Genomic DNA, 17,819 nt, shown 5'->3' on the forward strand with positions numbered 1-17,819 from the left:
CTTATGATAAGGTAAAAGGTTTATGTTTCTGGCTCTATATGATATGGTAAATATTTCCAATGCAAAAAACATCTACATTTAAATAGTATTCATATTAATTTGCATATATCCCCATTAATTCCTATATATTCCCAGGGAAAATTTCCACCTGAATATTCCCCAAAATGTGCAACCCTAGTTGGGCCCATCTTACCAATTTTGTCATCAGATAGTCATCCTCCATTTTGAGATATGTCAAAGTAACCGATGGCCATGTCAATACAGTGACTATAAATCCATGAGGGCATCTCCCTGGTGGAGTTTTCCTTGTTTTTGCATAAATGTGGTTAGGATGGTTTGGTCGAGTCCCACATCGGTGCTATTTTTTTATTTATAAGCAGCTTTCAGCCCGTAGGGTCAAAGGTCAGTATTAACAGTCCAAGCATTCACAGCCCCACTCTAGCCACAGGAAGAGCAGATGTCACTGCATCAGTTACCAACTACCCACTGGACTGGCCGGGCAGGCAGGATTATTAGGATCTATTCCTGTAAACACTGGCTCTTTTTTTTAACGAGTCCGATGCGAAGGATATACTGCTTTCTTGGGAACTGCCCAAATCCCTGTCATTTGCGTGGAGAAAAGACAGAGAAAAATGGGGCGGAGGTCGGGCTGCCTTCTGAGAATTCATAGGCAAGTGATTAAACCCCCGCTGCCGTCCGTTCTATTAGCCAAGTGTGTCTATTTGTCAATAACAGCTGATGCTCGATGTCTAATATTAAAGAAGTCTCGAGGTATTGCTCGCCTGACTTATGATAAACTGTAGACCACACTATCTACCAAGATATTTCTCATCTATATTATTCTTAGCCGTCTATTTACCACCTGGTTGAGTGCTGGCACTAAGACCGCACTCAACCAGCTGTATGAGGCCATAAGCAAACAAGAAAATTCTCATCCAGAAGCGGCGCTCCTAGTAGCTGGGGACTTTAATGCAGGCAAACATAAATCCGTTTTACCTATTTTCTAACAGCATGTGCAACCAGAGGAAAAAGAACTCTACACTGCGTGCACAATTATTAGGCAAATTGTATTCCTCTGGATTAATTTTATTGTTGAACAAACACAATGCTCTCAGTCAATCCAAAATGTTATTGAACCTCAAACCTGAATGTTTAACAAGGGAAAAGTGAGTTTTGCCTTTCTCAGGGAAATATATAAGTGTGCATTATTATTAGGCAACTATTAGTGTGCAGAATTATTAGGCAACTAAATAAAAATAAAAAATTCTCTCAACTCACTTGTTTATTCTCAATTTTTAGAGTAAGTGTAACAGATAAGTAACACAAAATGACAATTATATAACATTTTTGGCCTTTCAGAAATATACAGTGACCAATATAGCCACCCTTATTTTCAATAACTGCCATGAGCCTTCCATCATGGAGTCTGTCAGTTTCTTGATCTGTTCACGATCAATTTTCGATGAAGCAGCAACCACAGCCTCCCAAATGGTGTTCAAAAAGGTGTATTGTCTTCCATCACTGTAAATCTCACGTTTTGAGAAGGGCCCACAAGTTCTCAATAGGATTTAAGTCAGGTGAGGAAGGGGGCCAGGTCATTATTCAGGCATTTTTGAGGCCCTTGCTGGCTAGCCAAGCAGTGGAGTACTTGGATGCATGTGATGGAGCATTGTCCTGCATAAAGATCATGGCCTTCTAGAATGCTGAGGACTTCTTCCTGTACCACTGTTTGATGAAAGAATATTCCAGAAATTGGCAGTAGGTTTGGGAGTTGAGTTTCAGTCCATCTTCAACCCGAAAAGGTCCAACTACCTCATCCTCAATGATAGCAGCCCATACCAGTACCCCTCCTTCACCTTGCTGGCACCTGACTCAAAGTGGTGCCCTGTGTCCATTACTGATCCAGCCACGGGCCCATCCATTTGGTCTATCAAGAGTCACTTTCATTTCATCTGTCCATAAAACCTTTGAAAAATCTGTCTTCAGGTATTTCTTTGCCCAATCTTGACGCTTCAACTTGTGAATCTTATTCAGTGGTGGTCTTGTTTCAGTTTTCTTGACCTTGGCCATGTCTCTGAGCACTTGACACCTTGTACTTCTGAACACTCCAGGTAGGTTGCAGTTCTGGAATACGGTGGCACTGGAGGATAATGGGTTCCTGGTAGTTTGACGTTTAATTCTTCTCAAGTCTTTTGCAGTTAATTTGCGCCTTTTCTTCCCCATGCGTTTTTTGCTCCCCAGTTGACAATTCGCAACAAAACGTTTGAATGTCCGGCGGTCACACCTCAATAGTTTAGCTATTTAAAGAGTGTCGCATCCGTCTGAAAGGCATTTTACATTTTTGGCTTTTCAGTGTCAGTTAAATTTGTTTTTTGGCCCATTTTACCTGAGGTAATGAGGCTGCCTAATAATTATGCACACCTTGATATAAGGTGTTATTCACTTTCGCCACACCCTCCCTCATTACACAAATACATATCACCTGAAAATGATTAAATCCAATAAGCATTCAAGTTTATATGGTTTGGAGTTCGAAAATGTGAATAGAAACAATGATAAGATCAGAATACTCACTTGCTTAATAATTGTGCACGCAATGTAGACCACCTTTACTCCACACACAGAGATGCATACAAAGCTCTCCCTCGCCCTCCATTTGGCAAATCCGACCATAATTCTATCCTCCTGATTCCTGCTTACAAGCAAAAACTAAAGCAGGAAGTACCAGTGACTCGCTCAATACGGAAGTGGTAAGATGCCGCGGATGCTACGCTACAGGACTGTTTTGCTAGCACAGACTGGAATATGCTCCGCGATGCATCCAAGGGCGTTGAGTATACCACCTCAGTCATCGGCTTCATCAATAAGTGCATCGACGACGTGCGCGGACCAACTGGCAAGTGTCTTCACTGACATTTTCAACCTCTCCCTGACCGAGTCTGTAATACCTACATGTTTCAAGCAGACCACCATAGTCCCTGTGCCCAAGGAAGCGAAGGTAACCTGCCTGAAATGATTACCGCCCTGTAGCACTCACGTCGGTAGCCATGAAGTGTTTGAAAGGCTGGTCATGGCTCACATCAACAGCATCATCCCAGATAAGCTAGACTCACTCCAATTCGCACACCGCCCCAACAGATCCACAGATGACCCAATCACACTCCACACTGCCCTTTTCCACCTGGACAAAAGGAACACCTATGTGAGAATGCTATTCATTGACTACAGCTCAGCTGGTAAGGGTAGGCAACAAAACGTCTGCCACGCCGATCCTCAACACTGGGGCCCCTCAGGGCTGTGTGCTTAGTCCCCTCCTGTACTCCCTTGTTCATCCACAACTGTGTGGCCAAACACGACTCCAACACCATCATTAAGTTTGCTGACAACACAACAACGATGAGACAGCCTATAGGGAGGAGGTCAAAGACCTGGCAGTGTGGTGCTAGGACAACAACCTCTCACTCAATGTGAGCTAGACAAAGGAGCTGATCATGGACTACAGGAAAAGGCGGGCTGAACAGGCCCCCATTAACATCGACGGGGCTGTAGTGGAGCGGGTTGAGAGTTTCAAGTTCCTTGGTGTTCACTTCACCAATGAACTATCATGGTCCAAACACACCAAGACAGTTGTGAAGAGGACACAACAACACCTTTCCCCCCTCAGGAGACTGAAAAGATTTGGCATTTGGCATGGGTCCCCAGATCCTTAAGTTCTACAGCTGCACCATCGAGAGCATCTTGACCGGTTGAATCACCGCCTGGTATGACAACTGCTCGGCATCTGACCGTAAGCCGCTACAGAGGGTAGCCATAAGACTGCTGAACAATGAATCAAATGGCCACCCAGATTATTTGAACTGCACTGTTGGATAAGGGCTTGTAAGTAAGCATTTCACGGTAAGGTCTGCACCTGTTGTATTTGGCGCATGTGACAATTAAAGTTTGATTTGATTTTCTTTGATAACAAGACACTGATTTAACTTGATCTCTTTCATTTACACTTTTTACAACCAGGTCTCAAATCTGTTTGAGGACAGATGTTAATTTATGGGAAGAGAATATCTTTATCCCAGCAGCTTCTAGAAGTTAGTTAAAATATTATGTTACTATTCAGCAGAGGTTTCACTATTATTCGAGTGACAAGCAAGTCACAAGGTCTGAGTGTCAAGTCGAGTCCAAAGTAGAACGGGTTGAGTTTCGAGTCAAGTCCAAGTCGTGAATTCTAAGAGCGAGTTGAGTCAAGTTTTTTTCAAGTCAAGAAAAAAATAATCTATACATGCAATGACTTGCTGAAATACAAATCTGTGTCTATTTATTGAGACTACCAGAGGGTTTTTAAAATTATTTTTGTCCACAACACATTTTGATTATGTAATTCATTTTAACAACAAATTCCAAATGCAAGTAAATGATTAATTATCAGACCAGTAGCCAGTAGTAGTAATTGTTGCTTGATGCAAAAAAAACTCACTGTGCTAGCTCACTCGACCTGTTGATTGAAAGTTTGCTGGTCCAATCAGAGGGCCAAGTGTGCGTTTTAACTAGCCAATCTGTTTTTTGTTTTTTTGCAAGTGTGATGCTGGCATGCAGCTGTCTCTGGCTGCTTGGACAGTAGAGACTCTGTGCCACAAAATGAGTGACAAAACGTTACCAAACCTGGCCAGATAATTTCAAGTCAAAGTCGAGTCTTGAGGCTCCAAGTCCAAGTAAAGTTATTTTATTTTCTGTCGAGTGTCAAGTCATCAAATATGTCATATGACTCGAGTCCTCACCTCTGCTATTCAGTGCAAGTATTCCTTTTGGAGATGCTCCTCCTGTCTAGAACCAGTCAGGCCACATACATCATACTGGTATATCATACACATACTGGTTCCACTTGAGGGCCATAATAACATGTTCTGACCATGTGTCATATGTAGGGATACATAATTCCAGCAACTTTCCATAAATTCCCTGATTTTCCCGAAATCCCGGAATTTTGCAACCCTAGTCACGTGAGTCATCAGAGTACATTTATTGTTTATGAAACCCACTCGACAACTACTGATTCTGTGTTCTGGGTATAATCTGTGTTCTGTCAACTGTGAATTGATTGAATGAGGGGGTTAAGGGTCAGCTGCCTGAGGTACAGCTCTCATTTGCTGAATGTGATGGGGTCAGAAAGTAACTTGACAAGGACATTACTGAAAAATGTTTCCATACCACCACTCTGGTGGTGTGGAAGCAAATTCTAGCAAATATGAATAGAAAAAATATCCAATGAATGTGTGATTCCCTGTTTTGCCCCTGTAGAACCGTCAGCTGTTGAGGGACTGCTTCATGGTGGAGCTGGTGGAGGGATCCAGAAAGCTTCGCCATGTCTTCCTCTTCACAGACTTACTTCTCTGTGCCAAGTTGAAGAAACAGACTGCAGGGTGAGTGTAGATTTACTGATGGACCAGATGGTTTGTTTAATATCCTGGCTGTGGTGTTCCTTACGTGTGTGTGTGTGTGTGTGTGTGTGTGTGTTGTTGTTTGATGGTTCCTGTGTGTGTGTGTGTGTGTGTGTGTGTGTGTGTGTGTGTTTGTCTCTCTCCAGGAAAGGCCAGCAGTATGACTGTAAGTGGTACATCCCACTGTCAGACCTCACCTTCCAGACCATTGAGGACTCAGAGGCCACGCCCATACCCCAGGTCCAGGAAGAGGAGATTGACGCCATGAAGATCAGAATCTCACAGATCAAGAACGAGCTCCAGAGAGAGAAGGTGACAACAGACGTCAGACAGAGGGGAAATCCCTGTAGTGTTATAACGGATCACTTTATTATAATAATGTTGAAACACTTGACCAGATTATGGCTTCATAATAGCCATTAATGACTGAGACAGTGCTATACATTGAGACGGCAGCAGCTGTCTGAGTGCTCTTCTTCTATATGCGTCTGTGCAGAGAACCACTAAAGGAGGGAAGGCGATGGAGCGTTTGAGGAAGAAGCTGTCGGAGCAGGACTCTCTGCTGCTGCTCATGTCCCCCAGCATGGCCTTTAGAGTGGCCAACAGGAACGGCAAGGTGAGCCAGCCACTGACTGATTACTCTCTCTCTGCACCTATGGTTCTGCAAGGTCATATCTAACAACTACACAGCTCATTGTTTGTACTTTGAAATATTTTGGTCCAGGGTCTGCTGCCCCCTACAGGTGTAGAAATGTGGTACAGCATTGCTAAGATGTCTGTTGTATTGTACAGCAGAGGGCTACATGTTCTTTTGTGTGTTTCAGGGCTTCACATTCCTCATCTCGTCAGATTACGAACGTGCGGAGTGGAAGGACATCATCCGCGAGCAACAGAAGAAGTGTGAGTGTTCTCTGCAACATAAGCTATGCTTGTGACAATCCCATGATTGAGCTGATGGTGGCTGTCAGTCTCTCTCTGAACTCCATTCCCTCCTGCAGGTTTCAAAAGCTTCTCTTTGACCTCTCTGGAGCTGCAGATGCTCACCAACTCATGTGTGAAGCTTCAGACGGTCCATACTATACCAATGACCATGAATAAAGAAGGTAGGCCATAGACACAACTGATACAGCATTGGTAAGGATGGAAGGCTGGTTAGTAATGTCACACTTATTAATAATAAGAGAGGGAGATGTTTATTAGTGTTGTTTTTGATTGAACAACTCTCATGACTTTCCCCTCTCTTTAGAAGATGAATCGTCTGGATTCTACGGTTTTCTGAATGTCATTGTTCACTCTGCATCAGGCCTCCAACAGAGCTTGAGTAAGTGGCTCAGTTGTGTATTTTCTCCATATTTTTTGGTGTCCTACACTGATCACCTTGAATGGAGTATAGCCAAGGCTGTCCTTCCCTTCCGCTGTCAGTCTCCTCCAGTCCGGCTGTCACCTGGCAGTCAGCGGACATTCCCATGTGGAACAGCTGCTGGGGAACAGTCAGAACTCTGAGGATTAACAAGGAACACTGTGGTCCGGCCACAGCTGGTCTGGATGGAAAACCCCTGTCGTCTCACTCTTTGTCCCAAATACAGTCACGCGTACAGCTCACATGCATACAGTATCTCTTATTTTATAACAAATCTGACCTGTTAATCCAGATGTAAACATGCTCTGGACAGGAAATATTTTCCTCAATACTTACCAGATTCAGAGGGCACGGCAAGTTGTATTGTGAGGGTTGTCATAAAGTATGGTTTAACAGTGTAGGGCAAAGTACATGTATACTCCTCCATCCAGGTCTTACTGTGACTCAGTGTGTATCCCTATGAACCATGCTAACTCCCATGAACTGTTTCTTCTTCCACACAGATCTCTACTGCACTCTGGAGGTGGACTCCTTTGGCTATTTTGTGAACAAAGCCAAGACACGAGTGTACAGAGACTCCACAGAACCCAAGTGGAACGAGGTGAGGATGCCACTTGTCAGTTAGTGTCCTGTCTATTCTGCCTTATCTGCTGGATTGATTCTTACGTGTTTTTTTTTTGCTGTTTCCCTGCAGGAGTTTGAGATTGAGCTGGAAGGCTCTCAGACTCTGAGGTTGCTGTGTTATGAGAAGTGCTACAACAAAGCCAAGCAAAACAAGGAGGACGGAGAGAGCACAGACAGGATCATGGCCAAAGGACAGATACAGGTACGGAGTGAGAGTATGAAGCACATTTTGTGTTGCCTGTCACGCTGGTCTACAGTGTCAACCGTGACATAGCTGAATTAACTAATAGGCCACAGTGGCGAAAATGACTTATCTAGTATGTCAGCCCCAATAGCTGCCCTGTCTGTGGATAATCCCACCATGTGTGGTTCTGTGGTGAGGAAAAGGGCTGTGGGGGATGCTCCTGGGTCACCTCAGCCTGATTGGTGATGGGGTGTTGTGACAGAGGGGGGGATTACAGTTGGGAAGGGAAACAGGCTGACCAAATGTAGCCCCTGGCACAGATCCATCCAGTGGATGTGAGACAGAGCGGGACCCCTCTCAGAAAAACCCTGAAAACATCCAAAAGAGAACATTGTATGTTTGTCTTTTGAATAGACAATGTACTGTTTCTATTGTCTTTTTGGACAATCCACAGCCAACGTGGTCCCACACTTCAATTCAATTGTGTGTGACCCTCTGGCCTGGGTCTGATCTGATCTGTTTGTGGAATTTGAGATAAGTGCTGATTGGAGAGGCAGTCTGAACATTGTGTGTGCATGTGTGCCCAAATGTTTGGGGATTAAAAAGAGACAGATCAGATGTGGGAGGGTTTGGTTGAAAGGAGAAAGGGTCAGACAAAGGCACTCAGTTAGGAGGAGCCAGTAGACCCAAAAAATATCTACCAACTGGTGACTGATGAGGATCCTGTAGGAGGCTTGGGGTTGTAGTTCTCATAACAACCTCTGAGCAGCCACCAGCGTGTGTCCATAATCACAGGAGGAGGGGATTCTCAGGAGTTAATCCACATATCCATCTGGGAACTGGAACAACAGGGAGGCAGCGTGGTTGAGAGGCTGCCTTTGTTCAACTTATTTTTTATCTGGTGTGGAAGGATTGATAGCATGACAGGGTTAAGGAGTTGACAGGACACACACACTTGTGGGGGACTCTACCGGACCACTAAAAGACTATGCGGGCCTCAGGATTCTTTGAGACAATACAATAACCATATCAGATCAGAGGGATCCAATCCCATGCTGTTTGGTGGGGATTGTTTAGGAGAGAGTGGCTGATTTGGAAGATTATTTTCTGGACTGCTGTCTCGTTTTGTTTGTCCCATTGTTTGGTACAGTACATTAGTGGTGAAAGTAGAGAGTGAACGACTGAGTCTCAACTAAAAGAATGGGTGAGACCTGTACTGAAGAGCTGATTCTGGATCAGACCAGCAGTCTGATTGGAGAGGTGAACACTAGCAGCTGTTCTCTGGAGGATGAGGGGGACACAGGTCCCAGGAAGCCCCCAGGCACAGGGGCACGGCTGTGGGGCAAGGTCCGCAGCACTCTGCTCAGACAGAAGGTAAAGACATGTCACACATAAGAGAGAGAATGGTCTTTATTGTTGTCGTGGATGGTATTTGATTAGGAACATTACTAGAGGGTAGGGTAGATATATTAATATGTACATACATCCTTAGTTGGTACATCTTTTAAGTATCCTTGAATGTGTTATATTCTCATACTTAATACTCTATTCTCTTTTGATAAGTCCACCGCCTTATGTAAGAAGATGTCCACAGAACAAAAAGATTAAGATTACCAGAGTTATATTGAGTATCTGTTGGTTCCTTGGCTGAGAGGACATCTGTCATGGTAGATCATCTGAATACCATGAGATGATGTTATCACACTTGTGCCTGACCACTAGAAAGAACTGTTGGCAGCTTGGTATTAGTCAGATGATTAAAATAGCACAGTAACTTGAGTTGACACTACTCAACCATATGGAGCTTATGTAAGGACGAGGGAAAGTGATGGGTAACTGGTATGTAAGACCCAGGCTTACTGATTGGAAAGAAATACAAAATAACCATCTTCATCATTAAATGAATCCTTTTGTGCAGTTTTAGCTTTTCTTCTGTGAAATGATCATTTCCTTCTAATATGGACAGTTTCCTTCAAACTTGTTTTATTTTTTATACTCTGTTTTAGTCTCTGATAAGTTGGAAAGGATCAAGAGGCTAACTGTGCGAAACATTCTAGTGGTTTAAATATCTCAGTGGTTCTTAATAATAAAATGGATGTCATTAATACAGTACTATAACATGTCTGTACTGAGATAAAGACTGCATCAATCCCACACCATCATGGTGTCTGAACAGCGTTTGTCTGATCAGTTTGTCTTTACTGGGTCAGATGATTGCTCTGACTGACAGATGTCTCCATATTTTCTAGCTGGATCCCCAGACCCTACAAAGCAAAGACTGGCAAAGAACAGTCATCACCATGAACGGAGTACGTATTACCAGCATAGGAAATGTTAAATCATCACTGTTTTTCACAAATCTTTCTGAAACCACACCATCTTACTTTTTTTTGTTTTGCAAAGGGACAGTTTTTGGCACCACTTTATACTCCAGTGGCCAGTGTAAACATTGTTGAATACGTTATCTAGGCCTGTATAACATGGTAATTACAATGGTTTTTCCAATGATGATTACTGTGGTATAAAGACTTTTCAATATTAAGTGTGCCCCCTGTATTTACATTTACTGTGTTGATGATGTTACATGCAATGGTCTTCATTTCTCTGACTGCTGGCTAATTCTTAACTTCTCTTGGTACAGATTGAGGTGAAGCTGTCAATGAAGTTCACCAGCAGAGAGTTCAGTCTAAAGAGAATGCCCTCGCGGAAACAGTCAGGCGTGTTTGGGGTGAAAATAAGTGTTGTAACCAAGTGAGTGAATAATGTGTCTTTGTTAGCCTCTGTATAATCTCAGCACCCTGAACCAAATCAGCTCATGTTAAGCCTGTCATGAGAGCCTCAGTGTAATGCATACCACATTTCTGTGACCAACACAGATCAGACCTAATATTGCCAAATGAATGGGATACCTCCTCCAACCTCCTTCACTTTCAATGTAAGGCCAGGAATAACTCTCAAAGACATGCCTTGTTTGGGTTTTTCTATTTTCATAGGGAGCCCAAGGCTCTCATGATAATTTGTAAAGTAACTCTAAACTTCAGCCCCTTATGGTCAGGTTTTATTTGAGAAAACATAATTTTATAGTGCTGAAGATGCAATACTGCTGGACGTCTTTTTCAGTGTTCACTTTACTCTACTAGTAGAAAGAAGGCAGCGGCCATTCCTCCATACTGGGAACAGGTTTTACATACTGGGGAACAGGTTTTACATACTGGGGAACAGGTTTTACATACTGGGGAACAGGTTTTACATACTGGGAACAGGTTTTACATACTGGGGAACAGGTTTTACATACTGGGGAACAGGTTTTACATACTGGGAACAGGTATTACATACTGGGAACAGGGAACAGGTTTTACATACTGGGAACAGGTTTTACATACTGGGAACAGGTTTTACATACTGGGAACAGGTATTACATACTGGGGAACAGGTTTTACATACTGGGCAACAGGTATTACATACTGGGAACAGGTATTACATACTGGGGAACAGGTTTTACATACTGGGGAACAGGTATTACATACTGGGGAACAGGTATTACATACTGGGGAACAGGTTTTACATACTGGGGAACCGGTTTTACATACTGGGGAACAGGTTTTACATACTGGGGAACCGGTATTACATACTGGGGAACAGGTATTACATACTGGGGAACCGGTATTACATACTGGGGAACCGGTATTACATACTGGGGAACAGGTTTTACATACTGGGGAACCGGTATTACATACTGGGGAACCGGTATTACATACTGGGGAACCGGTATTACATACTGGGGAACAGGTTTTACATACTGGGGAGCAGGTATTACATACTGGGGAACCGGTTTTACATACTGGGGAGCAGGTATTACATACTGGGGAACAGGTATTACATACTGGGGAACTGGTTTTACATATTAAAGCAGAAAAATTATCTGGATATAGTTTATGCACTACCACAATACATAAACACCAGCTGTGTAGTCAGAAATGAGACACCCAGTTATGCAGTCACAGGTAACAGTAGTGTAAAGTACTGGACTTCTCGTTTCCTGCATTGATCCTGTTTTAATCCTGGTGTGTGTGTGTTTGTGTCCTTGACAGACGGGAGCGGTCCAAGGTGCCCCTCATCGTGAAGCAGTGTGTAGAGGAGATAGAGCGCCGGGGCATGGAGGAGGTGGGAATCTACCGGGTCTCAGGGGTGGCTACAGACATCCAGGCCCTGAAGGGTGCATTTGATGCCAGTGAGTACACAGACCTTGGGTCTCCTCCATAGCAAATAATACGCAGGTTGACATTTATTGTCATGAGTCTTGTCCTGGAGGCAGAACTGAGCGATTTTCCCTTAGATAGGCCAACTGCAAAATCAAAATTGGCTATATTGTAAGAATTTATGACAATAAACATTTGGTTTTTGTTCTCAACATAACTTGAATCAGATTTTATGACTTTGTGGCTGTGACAGCTAGTGAGCACTCTGCAGAGCTGCCTCCATAACAGTGACGAACAACGCTAACCTGCAAATAATACAGCAGGGAGTATACATTGTCATTAATGGATTACTATTATTTATACCGTCTTGCAGCTTACTGTTCCCCCTGATTATCATTTCCTTCCTGTGATTGACAGACAATAAGGATGTGTCGGTGATGATGAGTGAGATGGATGTGAATGCCATTGCTGGAACGCTGAAGCTGTATTTCCGGGAGCTGCCGGAACCTCTTTTCACAGATGACCTGTACCCCAACTTCGCTGGAGGCATCGGTCAGTCTCTCCTTGTAACCTCAAAGCCTACCATTGCTTTTCATATTGTCATTGTGAATACAGCATAAGCGTGAAATTTAACAAACCATTCAACATAGATCGGGTAGTACAGTTACCACAAGAAAAGCTAACTAATTGTATCCTCTTTCAGCCCTGTCAGACAGTGTGGCTAAGGAGAGCTGTATGCTGAACCTGCTGCTATCACTCCCAGAACCCAACCTGGTCACCTTCCTCTTCCTGCTGGACCACCTGAAGAGGTATAGTCCCCCAAAGTGGCATCATGTTCTATTCTGTGACATGAATACAGTCAGATAGCTGTCATTCAAATCCTCTTGCTAATATCTCCTTCCTTTTTCTCTGCATCCCACAAGCTGACACTTCATATCATCTGTGTTCTTACAGGATTGCTGATAATGAGAGTGTTAACAAGATGTCTTTCCACAACCTGGCCACGGTCTTTGGCCCCACCCTACTCCGCCCCTCTGAGAAAGACAGCAAGATCCCAAGCAATGCCACACAGCCCATCACTATGAATGACAGCTGGTCACTGGAGGTTATGTCACAGGTACTATAGTGTCTATTGAAAGTAAGCTTCGATGTTGATTTTTGTTGCTGAGGTAGATTGGGGTACACCACATATTCAAAAACATGTGGACACCCCTTCAAATTAGTAGGTTCTTCTATTTCAGCCACACCCGTTGCTGACAGGTGTATAACGTCGAGCACTCAGCCATGCAATCTCCATAGACAAACATTGGCAGTAGAATGACCTTACCGAAGAGCGCAGTGACTTTCAACTTGGCACTGTCATAGGATGCCACCTTTCCATCAAGTCAGTTCGTAAAATGTATACCCTGCTAGAGCTGTCCAGATCAACTGTAAGTGCTGTTATTTTGAAGTGGAAACGTCTAGGACCAACAACGGCTCAGCCATGAAGTGGCTCACAGAACGGGACGGCCGAGTGCTGAAGTGTGTAGAAATCGTCTGTCCTTGGTTGCAACACTCACTACTGAGTTCCAAACTGCCTCTCGAAGCAACGTCTGCACAAGAACTGTTCGTCGGGAGCTTCATGAAATGGATTTCCATGGCCTAGCAGCCGGACACAAGCCTAAGATCACCATGCGCAATGCGAAAGTGCAATGTAAAGCTCGTCGCCATTGGACTCTGGAGCTGTGGAAACGCGTTTTCTGTAGTGATGAATCACGCTTCACCATCTGGCAGTCCGACGGACGAATGTGGGTTTGGCGGATGCAAGGAGAACGCTACCTGCCCGAATGCTTAGTGCCAACTGTAAAGTTTGGTGGAGGAGGAATAAAGATCTGGGGCTGTTTTTCATGGTTCAGGCTAGGCCCCTTAGTTCTAGTGAAGGGAAATCTTAATGCTACAGCATACAATAACATTATAGATAAATCTGCGCTTCCAACTTTTGTTTTAGTATAATAATGTCCCCGTGCATAAAGCGAGGTCCATACAGAAATGGTTTGTCGAGATCGGTGTGGAAGAACTTGACTGGCCTACACAGAGCCCTGACCTCAAGCCCATCAAACACCTTTGGGATGAATTGGAACGCCTACTGTGAGCCAGGCCTAATCGCCCAACATCATTGCCTTACCTCACTAATGCTCTTGTAGCTGAATGGAAGCAAGTCCCCGCAGCAATGTTCCAACATCTAGTGGAAAGCCTTCCCAGAAGAGTGGAGGCTATTATAGCAGCAAAGGGGGGACCAACTCCATATTAATGGCCATGATTTTGTAATGAGATGTTCGACGAGCAGGTGTTCACATACTTCTGGTCATGTGGTGTATTTGAAGAGCCCATAAATCTGTGATATGATTCTAATTATCCCTTTCCTCTGCTCTGTCCCTTCTCCCCTTCTGTAGGTACAGGTCCTACTGTATTTCCTTCAGCTTGAGAGCATCCCAACACCAGACAGCAAACGTCAAAGCATCCTCTTCTCCACTGAAGTATAGCGGGAGCATGGACATTTCCATCTGAGGAAGAATTTGACAAAATGTTGCTTTCCGTGATAAATTGTTGTCTGTGACCAAGAATGGCTGCGGCAGGAGCTAATTAACAACTTTCTGATCAAAGTGTTACCTGAACGTAACATTTTTAGTTGGTCCAAACTTAGCTCCAACTTGAGAAAGTTTAGGCATAAATTCAGTCAAATTAAAATTATGTTTTTGCTTAACTTGTCTCATATGTTTATTCAACTAGAAATTATTATTTTGGGCCAACTAAAAATGTTAAGTTCAGGTAACACTGATTGAAAAGTTGAGTAAACTAAAAAGGTTCTGGAACCAGTTACTTAGTAATAATTAGTTGAATCCAAAAAATTGTTTTTACGGTGTGCTGAGAGGCAATGGCTGGATTACAGCGCAGCTCCTCTATATGGCCACCAGATGGAGTCAACAGCACATTCCATACTAGAACAAATACTTCATTACGTGACCAAAGCCATTCCAATATGATCGATGATCCTGATGTCATCCTTATCTTGTTGTTGACATTAAAACTGTCTTACATCAAACACAAAGAAATCCATTGAATGTGGTCAGATCAAAGCACAGGCCATTCCTTTATTTGATTTTAAAAGGAAATAATAGTTTAACCAGATGATGGAAGTGAGGCAAATTGTCAACTCCATGATGCAGCTGTTGCAAAAGAGAAAAACATTCTCTCCTACAGTATATTGCACACTGATATTCTGATTAATTTGGGATCTTTAGATATTTATACTTCCATTGTCATTACCACATATTAGGTGTGCTGAGCACTTACAGATAGTGTGTCAAAATGTATTTATGTTACTTATATCTGACAATCAAGTCATTTTAGAGGTACTGGTTATCCACTAATGAGCATAATTCTCAAAACAGAAAGATACAGTAGTTCAAATCCTTATTATGGAGCTAATTCGTTAGGCCTGTTTCATTGTGGAATCATGTGCCATTTTTTTCCCCCCTGTTGAAACACATTGTAGGAAAAATGTATTCACCAGATGTTTATGCAAATGCTGTCTTTATTTTGTAAGGAATGTGAGATTGATTACACTTTTAAGTAGGTATATTTAACATGCAGGCATGTTGATTTAAATATGTTTTAAATATTTTTCTCTTCAACTGCTGTCTATGTGATAGTTTTAGTTAAGAGATTTCTGCCAGGTTATAAAAGTGGACCTCAACCGTCTATCAGAGTTTTGTTATCTTATAAAGGTCCTACATTGGCCTTAAGCATTTCCTCTTTAGGATAATCTATCTTTTGATCTGATTCAATTAGAGGTCATTAATCTGAAAACGCCATCCCTTCACAGGAGGAATTTAGTTTTTATTTCAGAAGGGTTACAACCACAGACTGTTCAGTGCTGTCACATGGAACTGAGACAGAAATAGCACTGAGCTAAGCTTTGTCTCTTTATTACATTTTAGTGGTAGCCTGCCCTGGTATTGATCCACTAATATCCAAATCTCCTGGGTATGAAAACAAATATGGGCATTGTGAAGGGCACCATTGTCTTCTGTTGTGTTATTTTGTTTCTAGTAGAATGTATAATGCGGTTTACTGTTCTCTGCCTGGTGAGCTGTAACTTTGAAAGCTCTTGGAAAATGTATCTGTGCTGGCAAAGTGAAAATCATTCCAAATGTTTACAGATATCTGAATTGAGATGTTATGCAAGTTAAGATACAATTATAGCACATATGAAACTGTTAGGCTACATACAAACAGTCAGTTAGCCTATCAGCAATCACTTAATTGACATCTCTTTTTCCTTACAGATACCGTTGTAGTCATTATCCCAATAATTTATGTACATGTACAATAAAGAGTTCATTTCCATGTGCTTTGTATTTTTTTCTTGATTTTCTGTCGTCTGAGAACACAATTGAACTATATGTGTTGTTCACGTGTTGTATGTAGGCCTACTACACCGTATGTTGATGTTTGTTCTCTTTTCTTCACAATGTATTTAGCTACAAATATTCTTCAAAACAGCTGCATGAGCTACAGAGACTAAATACATGTTCTTCATCAATCTGTTCTGAAAGAGCTGCAAAATCTGGACCCCTACAAATCAGCCGGGCTAGACAATCTGGACCCTCTCTTTCTAAAATTATCTGCCGAAATTGTTGCAACCCCAATTACAAGCCTGTTCAAACTCTCTTTCGTATCGTCTGAGATTCCCATAGATTGGAAAGCTGCTGCGGTCATCCCCCTCTTCAAAGGGGGAGACACTCTAGACCCAAACTGCTACAGACCTATATCTATTCTACCCTGCCTTTCTAAGGTCTTTGAATGGCAAGTTAACAAACAGATTACCGACTATTTCGAATCTCACCGTACCTTCTCCGCTATGCAATCTGGTTTCAGAGCTGGTCATGGGTGCACCTCAGCCACGCTCAAGGTCCTACACGATGTCATAACCGCCATCGATAAGAGACATTACTGTGCAGCCGTATTCATCGACCTGGGTAAGACTTTCGACTCTGTCAATCACAACATTCTTATTGGCAGACTCAACAGCCTTGGTATCTCAAATGATTGCCTCGCTTGGTTCACCAACTACTTCTCCAATAGAGTTCAGTATGTCAAATCGGAGGGCCTGTTGTCCGGACCTCTGGCAGTCTCTGGAGGTGCCACAGGGTTACAATTCTCGGGCCGATTCTCTTCTCTGTATACATCAATGATGTCGCTCTTGCTGCTCCATTCTGTATACCTCTGGCCCTTCGTTGGACACTGTGTTAACTAACCTCCAGATGAGCTTCAATGCCATACAACTCTCCTTCCGTGGCCTCCAACTGCTCTTAAATGCAAGTAAAACTAAATGCATGCTCTTCAACCGATCGCTTCCCGCACCTGCCCGCCCATCCAGCATCACTACTCTGGACGGTTCTGACTTAGAATCTGTGGACAACTACAAATACCTAGGTGTCTGGTTAGACTGTAAACTCTCCTTCCAGACTCACATTAAACATCTCCAATCCAAAATTAAATCTAGAATCGGCTTCCTATTTCGCAACAAAGCATCCTTCACTCATGCTGCCAAACATACCCTCGTAAAACTGACCATCCTACCGATCCTCGACTTTGGCGATGTCATTTACAAAATAGCCTCCAACACTCTACTCAACAAATTGGATGCAGTCTATCACAGTGCCATCCGTTTTGTCACCAAAGCCCCATATACTACCCACCACTGTGACCTGTATGCTCTCGTTGGCTGGCCCTCGCTTCAAACGCGTCGCTAAACCCACTGGCTCCAGGTCATCTACAAGTCTCTGCTAGGTAAAGCCCCGCCTTATCTCAGCTCACAGGTCACCATAGCAGCACTCACCCGTAGCACGCGCTCCAGCAGGTATATCTCACTGGTCACCCCAAAAGCCAATTCTTCCTTTGGCCGCCTCTCCTTCCAGTTCTCTGCTGCCAATGACTGGAACGAACTGCAAAAAATCTCTGAAGCTGGAGACTCT

General features: G+C 43.2%; 1 protein-coding gene across 5 annotated transcripts in view; it reads left to right on the top strand.

Annotated features, from left to right (window-relative positions):
- LOC106585467 (breakpoint cluster region protein) overlaps positions 1–16,192 on the top strand; it is a 43,375-nt gene extending 27,183 nt beyond the window's left edge. For 2 of the 5 annotated variants that reach the window (XM_014171698.2, XM_014171696.2), the window contains 15 exons: positions 5,293–5,414; positions 5,579–5,744; positions 5,929–6,048; positions 6,257–6,332; positions 6,431–6,535; positions 6,679–6,753; positions 7,296–7,393; positions 7,487–7,618; positions 9,850–9,909; positions 10,242–10,351; positions 11,692–11,831; positions 12,217–12,351; positions 12,503–12,608; positions 12,754–12,916; positions 14,232–16,192. In XM_014171698.2, coding sequence (XP_014027173.1) covers positions 5,293–5,414; positions 5,579–5,744; positions 5,929–6,048; positions 6,257–6,332; positions 6,431–6,535; positions 6,679–6,753; positions 7,296–7,393; positions 7,487–7,618; positions 9,850–9,909; positions 10,242–10,351; positions 11,692–11,831; positions 12,217–12,351; positions 12,503–12,608; positions 12,754–12,916; positions 14,232–14,321 — 1,698 coding nt within the window. In that variant the 3' untranslated portion in view covers positions 14,322–16,192. Of the gene's footprint in view, positions 1–5,292; positions 5,415–5,578; positions 5,745–5,928; positions 6,049–6,256; positions 6,333–6,430; positions 6,536–6,678; positions 6,754–7,295; positions 7,394–7,486; positions 7,619–7,669; positions 8,975–9,849; positions 9,910–10,241; positions 10,352–11,691; positions 11,832–12,052; positions 12,352–12,502; positions 12,609–12,753; positions 12,917–14,231 lie in introns of those variants that run through there. The other 3 variants (XM_014171697.2, XM_014171699.2, XM_045707185.1) reach the window with 3 other exon arrangements.
- Positions 16,193–17,819: the final 1,627 nt, after the last annotated feature.

This window comes from Salmo salar, chromosome ssa24 (genome assembly GCF_905237065.1).
Source record: "Salmo salar chromosome ssa24, Ssal_v3.1, whole genome shotgun sequence".
NCBI lineage: Eukaryota > Metazoa > Chordata > Actinopteri > Salmoniformes > Salmonidae > Salmo > Salmo salar.